The 13,353-nt window shown below is 54.3% G+C and overlaps 2 protein-coding genes and 1 non-coding gene across 3 annotated transcripts in view; 1 reads left to right on the forward strand and 2 right to left on the reverse strand.

Moving 5' to 3' along the window:
- The first annotated feature begins 283 nt into the window (after positions 1-283).
- Positions 284-11,035, forward strand: LOC114028934 (heterogeneous nuclear ribonucleoprotein C-like). Its single transcript, XM_027843268.1, has 6 exons — positions 284-378; positions 6,772-6,822; positions 6,980-7,125; positions 7,511-7,624; positions 8,618-8,787; positions 9,849-11,035. The coding sequence occupies exons 1-6, from the start codon at positions 308-310 to the stop codon at positions 9,885-9,887; spliced, it is 591 nt and encodes a 196-aa protein (XP_027699069.1). The 5' UTR covers positions 284-307; the 3' UTR covers positions 9,888-11,035.
- On the reverse strand, positions 3,213-3,283 carry TRNAG-GCC. Its single transcript has one exon. It is a non-coding gene; the product is annotated as a tRNA-Gly (tRNA).
- A 1,665-nt stretch (positions 11,036-12,700) lies between the features above and the next one.
- EXOSC6 (exosome component 6) overlaps positions 12,701-13,353 on the reverse strand; it is a 1,375-nt gene continuing 722 nt past the window's right edge. The window contains exon 2 of the mRNA XM_027843263.1: positions 12,701-13,353. This exon is cut by the window's right edge and continues 19 nt beyond it. Within this exon, the coding sequence (XP_027699064.1) occupies positions 12,701-13,353 (653 nt within the window).

A 13,353-nucleotide genomic window follows, 5' to 3' on the forward strand; every position in this document is an offset into this window, starting at 1 on the left:
TTCGAACTAAGCTTTTCCCGGAGGGCCAGGTGAAGCAGTTGTGGGTCTCAGATCGCAGAGCCTAAAAGTCCTTTTGATTTGGGTCAGCCCTGGCCCATGGTCTCCAGAGAGGACTTAGAGATACAACACAGCTTAGAGCTGAATCCTCCAGCCACCTCTGACATCCTTAGGCATTTTTAAAAAATTTCAGTTTCTTTGCTAGGCTCCTTCCTCTCCCCTCCCTAACAGCCCTGCCCACCCACCCGCTAGCCTGCTTTCTCACGCTTCTGATTGCTTTCTCCTTCCTTTTCTCTTTCTAGATTTAGATATGGCCAGAGACCCCAAGGGGAGCCGGGCCCGGCCTGGCCAGAAGCGACAGCACAGCGCTACCCTCTACCAGTGAGTCTCTTTCAGAGCTTTGGGGCGAGCTGGCCGAGGGGCCCAAGGAGAGCAGTGCTGGGATGGGGAGGCCACTGTGTCTGGGGCTCGTGACTTGGGCCAAACACTGTGTTCTCTTGAGCCAGTGCTGATGGCTGTTGATGCAGCACAGCGCAGGGCTCTCTCCCACCCCCTACCTGTTACCTCTGCTTCTAGGGAACATGAAGGAGGTTGTGCTAGCCAGATAGGGATCGGGAGCTCTGAACCAGGTGGGACCGACTGGGAACGTTCCTGAAAGGGCATTTGGGGGCTGGTGCCTTTGAAGGGCTGTGGCTGGATTCATGAAGCCAGCCAGGCTTTCTCCTCCAGCTCCCCTGGAGATGGCTCCTTAGCTCTCTCCTATTGTTGGCCCCCCCCCTTGACTCAGCCTATCCTAGGAAGGTGGGCAGTGGTGTTGCCATCCCCACTGACCACCTGTGGCATTCATCAGTCTGCTTAGCTACTCGCTGTGCATTAGCTTTGGGATGAGGAGTGGAGAGTCTTCTGATGGGGAATCCCGTGAATGGTGGCAGGCCCAGCATGAAGTCAGGGCCGGCTGCCATGGAGTGGGAAGGGGAGGGAAGCCAGGATGCCCATCTGGTCACTGGCCATTGGCCTGTGAGTTTAAGAGTCTAAGCTCCTGGGGCTTATTCCTTGTTGCCGTGGAGATGGCCCAGGCAGGGAGGGATCTGCTTTCTTTCTCATGACCTGCTTTGCTGGCGGCTCCCTTTTTCCTTGGTAAGTGATGGGAGCCAGCTCCGGCCGGTTAGTTCTGGACACCTTCCCTCACTGGTCTGTTCCGTCGAGTGCTGCTGTTGGCCCTTCTGCATTGACCACACCTGCCCACCCTCCTCACCTCTTCATTTCCATCTCCTGTCCTTCTGTTTGATCACGTTTTTCTCCATACCACCCCTCCTTCAAGGTGCTCACCTCAGAGGACTGCTCACTTGAACATTTATTGCTTACCCTGTGGGGTGGGATTGGCATGGATCAGATCAGCAGGCTGGCAGTCCGAGGGAATCAGAGGAATAGAGAGTGAAGTTGTTTGTGGGGAGTTGCTCCAGCTTTTGTGGCGATGATGGTATGCTGGGTTTTCTGTCCGGGGTGGGGGAAACCTGTCAGTGGTCAGGAGGGGATAGATCTCTGCAGGCAGAGGCATGTGGGGCTTTCTACCTCGAAATTGGTGAAGACCCCTTGACTGCTTGGTGATTGCATTTTGGTATTCTCTCATTCATCTCCCCACCATTTATTAAGTGCCTACTGTGTATAAGGCATTGTATCATTGGGAGAGATTCACATTTTAGGTAAGTCATGATCCCTACCTTTATGGAGCTTATAGTCTTTACCAAAATAAAATTAAAGGAAAAAAATGAGATGATTTAAGGATAGTGAAAGATGGAGTCGCTGAGAAATTACCCTCCTATATCTATATTTATCCTTTCTCTTTTCTCTTTGTGGGAAATCAGTAGGCCTGTAATAGATAAGGTTCAGAAATGTGACGAATGTCATCAACGTTCATCTGCATCAAATCAGGTCCCTAGACGGACTTCAGAGATGCGCTGACCCACGCGTAGACTGTATGTTGAATTTGAACCCAGACCTCCTGTAGACAAGTCAAGAACAGAGCCATTGCTTGAACAATGTGCCGCTGCTGACTGAGGCCCACATTTCATTGCCATCTCCATGTTGATAGTTCTCAAACCTGCTTGTCCTGTCCCAGGTGTTGGCTGCCTCTGATCTCTCATCTCCAGTTGCCTTTCAGACATCTCACACCGGATTTCCAGTAGACATCTTAAAATCATTATGTTCAGAAGAGAAGTCTTTCCCCTAAGCTCTCCCCTCTCCTCCTTTCCCTGTTCCTGTAGAGGGCAGCACCACCCTCCCATCCCCCAGGCTCCAGCCTAGGAGTCATCCTGGACTCCTCCCTGTCTCAGTGCTCCCTTCCCCCCATCCACGCCGTGGCTTCACCTTTGTGGCTTCTCCCAAATGTGCCCCCTTCTCCCCTCTGGTGCCTGGCCCCGGTTGCCTCCTGTTTGCACAGCTGCAGCAGCCTGCCGGCCCAAGTCTCTCCCTGCTCCAGTCTATCCTCCTTTCAGCCACCAAAACATTTTCCTAAAGTACTCCCAGCTGTGCCCATGTCACCTCCCCCCCACCCCACCCCCTTCACTCAGTAGACTGCAGTGGCTCCCCCCCACCCCAGGACCAAATACAGAATCCTCTGGCAGTCGACACTCTTCACAGCCTGGTCCCCTCCTGCCTTTCCCGTCTTCCTGTGCGACACTGGCCTCCTGCCTGAGCCTCCCCCGACAGAATGATCCCCTTCCTCTTGTCCCAGCCACCATCCATCTTCTACAGAAGTCTTTCCCGGGCCTTCTCGATTCTGGTGCCTGCCCTCTTTTAATTGTCTTCTGTTTCTCTTGTCCATAGTTTGTATGTATTTGTTTGGCTTGTTGTCTCCCCTCCTTGAGGGGGTGTCGTCTCTTGTTTCTTACTGTGTCCCCAGCACTTAGCACAGTCCTGGCACGTGGTAGGTGCTTACCTGTTGATTGCCTGACTGACTACAGCACTGAATGCTTGGCCAGCGTGTTTGCACTGCTTTTCTTTTCTCTTTGTTATCCTGAGTGGGGAAAGGTAAGAGTACAGACATAAATGCACTGGAGATGAGGGGCGTCCTGCCCACAGGCTCTGAGAGAAATCTAAAGGTCTGATGCCTCACTCCTTTCACTTTCTTTGGGTGAATGATGCTTTTATCTTAGAACTCCAGAGACTAAATTTAAGAATGGAGTGAGTGGAAGAGCCTAAAAATTCCTAGCTTTTGCATTGGCCGGGAATCGAACCCGGGCCTCCCGCGTGGCAGGCGAGAATTCTACCACTGAACCACCAATGCTCCAGCTGTGGGGAGCCCTGCTCCCAGCTGTCCAAGTAGTGCTCCTGAGGCCCCCTGGTGCACAGCTGTGTATCTGCAGCGGTACCTGCCCCAGGAGTCTCGCCGCAGAAGGGCCGAGGTTAGAGGAAGGGCCCTCGGAGTCAACCTGAGCTTTTCTTGTCCCCATTCAGGCCCAGCCTTCAGTGCCTGCTGGGGCAGCTGGGATGGCCCCGGTGGGTTGAATTCTTATTTCCCCAGGCTCCCCACCCAGCCCGTCCCACATGGTTCCTCCTCCTGCTTTCCCACCCCAGTCTCCTCCTACATCTGAAAGGCCCTGGCAGCAACATTCTTCTCGTCCTCGCTCCTGAGGTCTGTCTCTGGGGGGCAGGGTTGCACAGACCCCCGAGGGAGGGGCCTGGGCAGGAATCACTGCTGTTGCTCAAGACGCTTCCATTGCGCTTCTGTTTATTTGCATTTAAAAACGTCTGTTTTTCTCCCCTTGCTTCTTAAAAGCCGGGAGGATACCTTGAGCCTGGCCCTGCCTCAGATTCTGGAGGAAGTGGGTCATCCTGGACTCTTTGAGCCCCGGAGGCAGCCTGGCAGCCTTGGCGAAAAGCTCTGGGAGCTCCCTCCCGCCCAACACTGTTGCTGTTACACTGGGCCCTGTCTTTACTGCTACCATTTATCTAATTGATTCCGCTCCAAAAAGCAGCCTTTATTCCCTGGGTTAGTATCTCCATCTTCATCTGTGCCGAGGGCTGGCTGAGCCCCGCAGCCTTGGCTAGATGGGGAGCCATCCTGAATGTTCTCAGAGGGTCCGCATCGGATGACAGCCCCACTTGGCTGCCTCTTCTGGGGCTTATAGAGGTACTGGTGGCCTGGGGCTGGCTCTCCTTCCAAGGCTGCGCCTTGTAAACCAGAATAAAAGAGGGGGAAAGCTCAGCACAACCCAACAGGGGCATCAGCCAAACTGTGCGGCATTTCACGGGCTCCCCACCTCTGCCGGGTGTGGAAGGGCTTAATTGGGTTTTATGGCATTTCTGTTCTTTTCATTTACATGGTTTTCGGGTGTGCGTTGTTTACCCGCTTAACTTTGCATCTGTTCAGAAGCTTTTCCTGCTTCTCTGTGTTCTTCCTATGAGAATGAATCCTCGTGCTGGCCCCTCAACCAGGCTGGATGCCTCCTTCAGGAGAGGAGGCGACAAGGCTGGCCTTGGGTTACTCCTCTGCACCCCAGCACATTCTGCATTTTGTCTCTTGGTGAGACAAGGAAGGTGCCCGGACTCTCTTGATTCTGTTCCCCCGGGAGTGGTCCTGTATTTTGGTACTGACAGGAAGTCTCTCGTCATGTCAGGGAATCCAAGCCAGTAGAGCTGTATTTCCATGTCATCCTTCATTTTTGTTGCTGCAGTCCAGCTGCCCCCTGTTCTCCAACTCCTAGCAGGCAAAGTGAGGATGTGGTAGAAGCATCCTCAGTTCCCCTGCAAGTGGACTCTGAAACCAGAGAGGATTAGCCCTGATGGGAAACCTGATGATGGCCCTCCACCCAGCTCGTTTGCCTTCAAGATCGCTTTTCCCCTAAAAGTTGATTAGAAATAAGTAGCCTTTCCTGCCCAGTGCTGGCCCCTCAGACAGGCCCTCGTGGAGAAGATGGGGCTCAGCTTGATCTCTTGCTTGTTATCTTCTTACTGTCCATCTTGCTCCTTCTCTGACCCCTCACTATTCCTGCTGTCCTCCACTTCACTGCTAAAACTTGTAAACAGCCTCTTTATCTTGGGCCTTCCAGTGGCTTTTCTGTTTTTTAAACTAATACTCAGTTTTAGCAAATGTGTCTGACTTCTTGACCCCCTTTGGGTTTTTTTTTATTAATTTATTTTGATTTATCAACAGTCACTTCCATAAGCTTTTGAGTTTTAAATTTTTCTCTACCTCTCTCCCCAAGATGGTGCGCAATCTGATTGATATAGGTTCTACATATACATTCCTATTAAACATATTTTCACATTAGGCATGTTGTAAGTAAGAAATTAGAACCAATAGGAGGAATCTCCAGAAAGAGGAAACAAAGCACAACAGAAGAAAAAAATAGCAAATAGTAGGCTTTGGTCTGCATTCAAACTCCATTGTTCTTTCTTTGGATGTGGATAGCATTTTCCATCATGAGACCTTTGGAGATGTCTTACATCCTTGCATTGCTGAGAGGGGCTAAGTCTATCAACGTTAGTCATTGCACATCATGGCTGTTACTGTGTACAATGTTCTCCTGGTTCTGCTTGCTGCACTCTGCATCAGTCCATACAAATCTTTCCAGGTTTTTCTGAAGTCCGCCTGCTCATCATTTCTTATTGCACAGTAGTATTCCATCACATTCATATAGCACAAGTTGTTCAGCCATTCCCCAGCTGATGGGCATCCTCTCAATTTCCAATTCTTTGCCACCACAGAAAGAGCTGCTATAGATATTTGTGTACATGTGGGTCCTTTTCCCATTTGTATGATCTCTCTAGGATACAGCCCTAGAACTCTCCTGAGTTACAGGGTTTGCCCCTCAGCCCCCTGTTGTGTTCTTGTCACTTTGCTGCTGTTTCATGTTGGGAGGCATGGATATCATTCTTTGTTCTGGTAGTTAGCTTGGTCTGTGAGAAGTGGGATCCCTGGCATTGAGGGGTTTACCTGCCGCTGACTAACTCCTCACGGCTCCCCACTCCCTGCCCCACCCCTGGACGCCCTAGACCTTATCCTGTGCCTCCTTTCTTGCCTGCCCCTTAGTCTGGGGCCTACCCTCCTGTTGTGCTCCCCCATAGAGGAAACAGCCTGGCAGAGACAAGCAGGCAGGTGGCCTGCATGGCCCAGAGCTCCCAGGCCTGGACATTGTTCTCTCTTCCTACCAATAATGGAATCTCGGGCATCCGCGTGAAGTGGAGGCTGCCTGGGGTGAGGGGGGGAGGTTCTCAAAGGCCTGTCCTGGCCCAGGTGGGTGATAGGGAATGGAAGGTAGCTGCCCTTTTGGGATAAGAGAGAACTGGAAACAAAGTCAGTGCCCATCGACAGGACTGCAGGCCAGCCAGTATAGGGGTGCTGTGGAGGACTGACAGTGACAGCATGGAAATGAAAAGATTACTGAATTAAGAGGAAGCCAGACTCAGGCTGTGGGAGAAATCCATGATGGTTCCAGAGGGCAGATGACCACAGCCTCCTCTCCTCTGTCTGAGAGCAGCAGTGGCTTGGACACAGCATCAGAGAGAATCACTTGATGGGGGGAGGGGAAGGGAGGGTAACCATAGATCTCCAAATGAGGCAAAAATCAAAAGGCACCGGTAAAACTTTTTAAAATGGAAGGCGTGGCAAGAGTTAGTTTAGAATCCCTGAGCAGTGAGCCTGTCCCCCCTGGGCTCCTCCTCTCCCTGCCTCACTTTCCCCTGATGTCACTTACTTACTAGAGGCCAGGTTAGGGAGCATTTCTTTGGTGCTAGATGGTGACCTTTGTGTTTGGTGTATTTCCTCTGCAGCAGTAACTGTGACCTGAACTATGAGCTGTATCGGGAAGACTTCCCCTACAGGTGGGTCCTTCCTCCCTCTCAGCTCACAGCACCCCTTCCTGAGGCACTGCTGGAGGAAGCCTGACAGCTTTCTAGGGAAAGCAGGCTAGCATGGCTGGTGCCTGCCACTGTGCTGAGGCTTGAACACCATCCAGAGAGCCTCCGCTGTGTGTTTTAGGTTGTATGAGTATCAGAGGATCCCCCCACTTATCAACCGAGCACCTGTCAAGAGCAGACGGACCCACATGGGCGCAGGAGGCAAGAGTGGCCTCAGTCCCCACATTCCTCCACGAAGCAACAACCCACCCCCCGTCCGGACAAAGTGTGAGTGGGGAGCCCGGAGGCCCGGGGTGGGGATGCTTCCCAGAATCTGCCTGTGGCCTGTTTCCCAGAAGTCAGGGAATATCCTCTGGTTCTCAGGCTGGCCCAACACTACACGAGGTATCTGCTTGCCCTCCGCTGCCACCCCTAGGAGCCCTCCCCACTCGGGAGATTAGACATTGAGGAAGGGGCCCAGACTTGGCCCCATAGGACTGTCTGTGTCCTAGCCTGAAAGCACTCAGAGAGCTTGGTCCCTCTGGGACCCTTCCCCCAACCTTGGCTGGCTCCAGGCTCCAGGGACCTCCTCTGGAATCCTGGTGAGAAATCCCTGGTGCCTCAGGCTGAGCCCTTCTGAGCTGAAGCCACTGTTGTCTCTGTCCTCGTGCAGTAAGAGCCGAGGAGCTGCACTCAATCAAGGGGGAGCTGAGCCAGATCAAGGTCCAGGTGGACAGTCTGCTCGAGAGCCTGGAGCGTATGGACCAGCGGCGAGACCGGCTGGGAGGTAAAGGAGCCCCAGAGGGTGCCAGGTGGGGGCATCGGTCCTGCTGCCCCGCCCTCTGCCTGCTCAGGGCACCTGGTCCTGCTGCCCTGCTCTCAGCCTGCCCTGGGCACCTGGTCCTGCGTGTGTACTCTAGCCTCCCTCCTCCCTCCCCACCTCTTTACCTTCCACCCCCCTCCCTTCAGTCTGTTCTACAAATGTCCCCAGGCAATGCTTCTGGCAAGGTGCTGCCTCCTATAAACAGCTGGAATGGAGAACCAGAGAATTCTGGATTTCTTAGGTTCATCATCAGCATCCTCATAAATAATATCTAATGCCTTAAGGCTAACAGTGCTTTACACATATCTTTTTCTATCCTCATGACAGCCTTGGGAGGTAAGGGCTGTCATTATCCCCATTTTACATATGAGGAAACTGAGGCAGGCAGAGTTGAAATGGCTTGCCCAGAGTCATACGACTCATAAAGTTTAGAAGTTGCTTGACTGTGCGCTGCCCTTGCCAGCTGCAAAGTTGGTACCTGAGTCTCGTCACAGTTTGGCTCCAACCCTGTTTGCTATTTCTGGTTTCATTTTTCACCAGCAGTGCCAAGTTCATTTTTACCAGTGCCGCACGTAGCAGGGCAGGAGCACAAGATGGAGCCATCCCCAAAGCCTCAGTTTGCCTGCTCTGTATTTCCTTGACTGCGTCAGCCCAGATCGACTTGGCATGAGCAACCGTCTTAATGTTCACATTCTCTCCAGATTTGACTGTGATAAGCCTGTCGGTGGCAGGGATGGTGCAGACACCTCCGTATGCCCAGCATTGAGCAGTGCCTTTGGTTTGTGACGTTTGTGATGATGGGGTCGGTTCAGCTGCCAGTGTGCTAGTGCAGGACGGGCCCACGTACCCGGGCATTGTGAGGAGGGAGTAGATTGGTGCGGGGCCAGGCCCCGGTGGCACTGCCCTGCAGTCTGGGGAGGATGGCTCCTTCTGATTGGGCGGGTTCTTGTTACACAGGGCCCCAAGACGGTGAGAAGAAGGCGGCCTCAGCCAGCGGAGAATCCCCCAGTGCAGCAGCTGAGGCCCAGCGAGAGCCCCGGGGCAAGGAGAGCCCAGAGCCCAGAGCCCGCAGCCGAAGGGATGCCGACAGTGCGGAGGAGAGCACGGACACGGAGGAGGCGGGGAGGGTCTGTGCCCTTGGAACTCATCTCCCACCCCATAGCTGCTGTAGAGCTGGGGCCAGACCCTTGGCTCCCCAGGCACCTCAGACCTTGTTCCTCCCTGTGCCCTTCCTAGTGTCCCAGCCAGGGCTGAGGAGATATGGGGCTGCTCCCTGCCTACCATCCTCCTGTCCCTACTGCCCCTGGGCCGTTAGCTCCTCATGGAAATGCCATTTCATCTTAGAATTGGAGAAGACAAGAAACAGAGGGAGAAAGAAGGGAGCTGCTGAGCACCCTCCCTCAGGGGTTGTGAGGTGTGGCTGGAGCTCCCTGTGACAGCCACACGTGGCGAATTGTTCACGACTGTGAGCTGAGACACACAAGGGCCAGCCCGTCACAGGAAGGAGGCCAAGGTTGGGGGAAGGGGGTGCTCAGAACCAGGCCTGGAAGAGCTCTCAATGGAGACCTCAGCCATTGTCCTTCTGAGCAGTTTGGAGAAAAACATCAGCTTTTGGGATCACGCGGTCCTGAGTTAGAAGACACCTTAAGAGATCATTTAGTTCAGATCTCCTCAGTTGAGAAATGAAGAAACTGAGGTCTTCCTTCCCTCCCTCCCAGCTGGCTCAGTTTGCTCTTTTTTTGCGGGGGGATGGGGTGGAGAGAGGGGGGATAAATTGAACTGAGGTATTCTTCTTTGGCCCAGCCTGGACACTGAGGTTCTCAGGGGCTCAGCATGGCAGGCTCATGATAGGACAAGGCCTTGGTATGTGGCTGGACACAGATCCCCCTCTCCCACCCTGTGTGTTCAGTTTCCTGTGGTTCACCATTACACTGTGGGCCCTTTGCCCAGTGAACGCTCACATTACTTGAGACACTTTCATAGTGACTGCTCAGGAGACCAGTCTCTCCAGAAACTCTGAGTTAGACCCGCGGTAGATGTTGGGGTCTTCTTGGGAACACGTTTTTAGAAGCCCATATCTGACTTGATTTTTTTTCCACATATTTGACTCTAAATAGGTCCTCTGAACCCTTGACTCAGGTCCTCCAAAACCAGCCAAAAATGTAACTAAACTTTTTTTGCTTTACAGATGAAAAATCACACCTTGGACCCCGATGGGAGTCAGTAGAAGCTCTGGGGCCCCTGCTGTGGCCTCCCCAGCTCGGATCCTTTCCTTTTCCTGTGTTTGTATTTCTTTGAGGCCTCCCAGCCAGTGCCACGTGTCTCCTGCCCTCCATTCTCCCCGCTGTTACAGTAGAGCCTCGTCTGCTCCTGCCCACGGGAGCCTGCTGGGTGTCCTGCATTCTCTACAGAACCCGTAGAAGTCCCTGAGGTGCCGGCCTGCAGTAATGGGTCTGGGGAGGCAGGAAAATGCAGCAGGTCTAGAACTTCCTTTTGAATACCAACCCTTCTTTCCTCTGTGTTGGTCCCCCCATCCCATGAAAAAGGGGTTCCCTTGGTAGTAAGACTTGGCAGGACAGGGGCATTTGGGGAAGAGTCTGGGCAGACCCCTCAGTTCCAAATTCATCCTTCTCTTCCCTCACCAAGATGCTCAGTGATGTTTTTCAGTTCCCCACCCCTCCTGGGTACCCTCAGCATCTCTCTTGGGGGAGAACTGGTGCCATCCCACCCCTTGACCTCTCTGGCATAGTCAGCTTGTAACAGTATTTGCTCTTTTCCTGGCCCCAGCAGAAAGTGGTTTGTCTAAGACACCACCCAGGTTCTGCTCCCCACGTCAGCCATTTAACATGGAAACCCCCAGTGTTCCTTCTGGGGCTCCCTCAGCTGTCCTTCCTCCCAGCAGCGTGAGGAGAGGGGATCGATGTCCCTGAGAAGGCCAACCAAGCCAAATGTTAGCTCCATCTCAGCTCCCGTGGCTCACCGAGGTTTCCCCTTTTTCCGGGATCACGTGGCTTCAATGTTTTGCACTACTAGCCTTCACGTGACCCCTTTCTCTCCCCCTGGTCCCCACAGAATTCCATACCCCAGTGGTGCATGGGAAATGAATTCTGTTTCTGACAGGTGCATTTCTGCTCCATAGAAGATAGTCAGGTCCTTGGTTGATGTTGCTCTGGTTAACCCTGTTATTTCCCTGCTTTCCCTCCCTCTTCCCCCCCGTGCCGTCCTTTCAGAACAGGTGTAGTTCATTCTTATGTCCAGTTTCTAGCTTGTCTTTTTGCTGGTATGATACTGTGTCTGTATTTCAAATCTGCTCTGGAAAAGTGTATTGTGTTAAAATGAAAAAAAAATTAAAAGTTTGTATTTCTTTTCTCTGGTTAAATGGGTCTTGGATGTGTTCCTTTTCTGCCCCCCCCCCCCCCCCCGCAACCGTATTGTGGTTTGAGTGAAAGCCTGTGGGACCTCAAATTTCCATAGAATTTGAAGATGTGTATGGCTGAAAATCCCAGAGCCAGGCCCCCCGTCCAACTTCCTGGGACTGCTCCAGAGTGGGATTCCTCAGAAGTCAGTGCAAATCAAAAACAGACCACTCTTTGACAGCCTTAGGGTTTTTGGAGATGCCAGCACCTTTTGTCTGACGGGTGAGGAGAGTGTTTCCAGAAAGAGGTCAAATAGAAAAGCCTTTAGTGAGTAAAGTCAACCCTGCAGAAATTCAGACCACTTGGGTGGCCTAACCTGCTCAGGATTGCAGGCAGCTCCTTCAGACAGATAAGCTAGTTCATCTCATTAAGGCAGCACCAGACTCAGGCCACGTTAGCTTTAAATTCATTCTAGATGTGTCTCATGGCCACTTTTTTGGGGGGGTTGGGGCTAGGCAATGGGGTTAAGTGACTTGCCCAGGGTCACACAGCAAGTGTTATGTGTCTGAGGGCAGATTTGAACTTGGGTCCTCCTGAATCCAGGGCTGGTGCTCTATCCACTGTGCCACCTAGCTGCCCCTCATGGCCACTCTTGCTAGGGTTTCCCCCTTTGCCCAGTCTCATGTCACCAGGGACCAGGCTAACAGTTCTGAATTCCCATTTCGAAGTGACTAAATTGGATCTTCTTTATCTTCGGATATCTTCTCGGTCATGCCTCGGTAACCTCCAAGATGGCACTCTCCAGAACTGTCACATCTACCAACTGTGACCACCTTGGGCACACAAAAAAAAAAAGGGCCACTAGTGAAACTAAATCGGCTTTGGGTTGGGCCAAGAACAACTTGCAGCAGGGCTGCAGCCAGCCTTTGGTGTGGGTGTCAGGCCTGCCCAACACTGCCCTGTGCTGCTTAGGCCCCACAGAATGCCCAAGGATTTGGGGTGGGTTGTGCAGGCCTGGTGTAGTTCTCCCCATCTACCCACCCTGCCTCACAGTCCTCCAGATATGGGAGGACTGTCCTCCAGCAGTTGACAGCACCCTTAGGGCTGGGGTGCCCCAGCCCTGCAGTTTGGTGTTCCTCAATTAGAGCCATAGCTCCACGAGGGCACTTTCTTCCCTTTCTTCCTGTGTTTGACACTCAGAAGTAATCCCTTAACTATGCTTTTAGTCCAATCAATGCCGAGCCCTCAGAGGAGTAAGATGAGAGGATACAGGGCACAAGAACCTCTTAGCCAGCTCCCGAAAAGTGTTAACAGGTGCTGAGAACCATCCTGGCCCTGAGGAAGAAATCAGAAAGCAGCCTGGAAAATACCAAACAATCTTTTAATGAACACAAACACAAAAAAATGGCTCAGTGGCTCGAAGGTGCAATGTCCCCTCATAGTGCTCAGTCCTTTCCCAGGTGCCCCGCCCCCCCATGCAGTCTAGTTGGACAGCAGGAACGAGTGCAGTGGGGTCGGAGGCTGCTGCAGGGCCAGTAGTGGCTGGAGGGTGGTGGTGGTGGGGGTCCTGTCCTGCCCTCTCGCTCAGGCCATGGCGGTCGGTGGTAGAGGCCGGGTCCTGAGGCGGCTGTAGGGCTGGTGGTAGCCGGGGGGGGGGGGGGGGGGCGGGTCCCCGCGCTCCCGCTCAGGCCAAGGGGGCAGCAGCGTCCGGGGCCGCGGCCGGGGTCTCGACGTCGGCGGCGGCAGCAGCGGCATCAGCAGCAGCAGTAGCAGCAGCAGCAGGGGCGGCGGCGGCCTCGGGGGCCGCGGCGGGGGTCCCGGCGCCCCCGTCCCCCCGGCGGCGGGCCGCCTTGAGCAGGCACTGCTGCAGCACCGGGTAGAGGCGCTGGCAGCCCTCGAGGCCCAGCCGCACGGCGTCCGCCCAGCTCTCGACCGCGCCCGCCTCGCCGCTGCCCAGCAGCCCGGACACCTGGTTGAGCACGGGCATGAGTGCCACGGTGAGGCCGGCGGCGGCGCACTCCTCCTCGCGGCGCGTCGGGTCCAGCTGCCAGGCGGCGTCGGGGCCCGGGCTGCGGCTCAGCGCGCAGCCCACCACCAGGTCGTACATCTCGACGCCCGCGTCCGCCAGCGCCAGGGCGGCGGCCGTGAGCGCCGCGGCCAGCGCCGAGCCGCCGTCCTCCAGCAGCAGCGCCGACACCTCGAGCTGCGCGCGCGGGTAGCGGCCCAGGCGCACGGCGGGCTCCAGCGCCTCCTGCATGGCCAGCGCCAGCTCGCGCTCCTCCGCCCCGCCGCCACCGCCCGCCGCGCCCGCGGGCGGCCGCCGCCGCGGGCCCGAGA

The sequence above is a fragment of the Vombatus ursinus genome, unplaced genomic scaffold (genome assembly GCF_900497805.2).
Source record: "Vombatus ursinus unplaced genomic scaffold, bare-nosed wombat genome assembly UNPS02014900.1, whole genome shotgun sequence".
NCBI classification, from domain to species: domain Eukaryota; kingdom Metazoa; phylum Chordata; class Mammalia; order Diprotodontia; family Vombatidae; genus Vombatus; species Vombatus ursinus.

What these genes read in the sequence shown, in the direction of transcription:
- LOC114028934 (XM_027843268.1), top strand. Translation starts at nt 308, where the DNA reads ATGGCCAGAGACCCCAAGGGGAGCCGGGCCCGGCCTGGCCAGAAGCGA. An exon ending in CACAGCGCTACCCTCTACCA is followed by an intron (nt 379 to 6,771) that starts GTGAGTCTCTTT and finishes TTTCCTCTGCAG; the next exon opens with CAGTAACTGTGACCTGAACT. An exon ending in GCGGCGAGACCGGCTGGGAG is followed by an intron (nt 7,625 to 8,617) that starts GTAAAGGAGCCC and finishes CTTGTTACACAG; the next exon opens with GGCCCCAAGACGGTGAGAAG.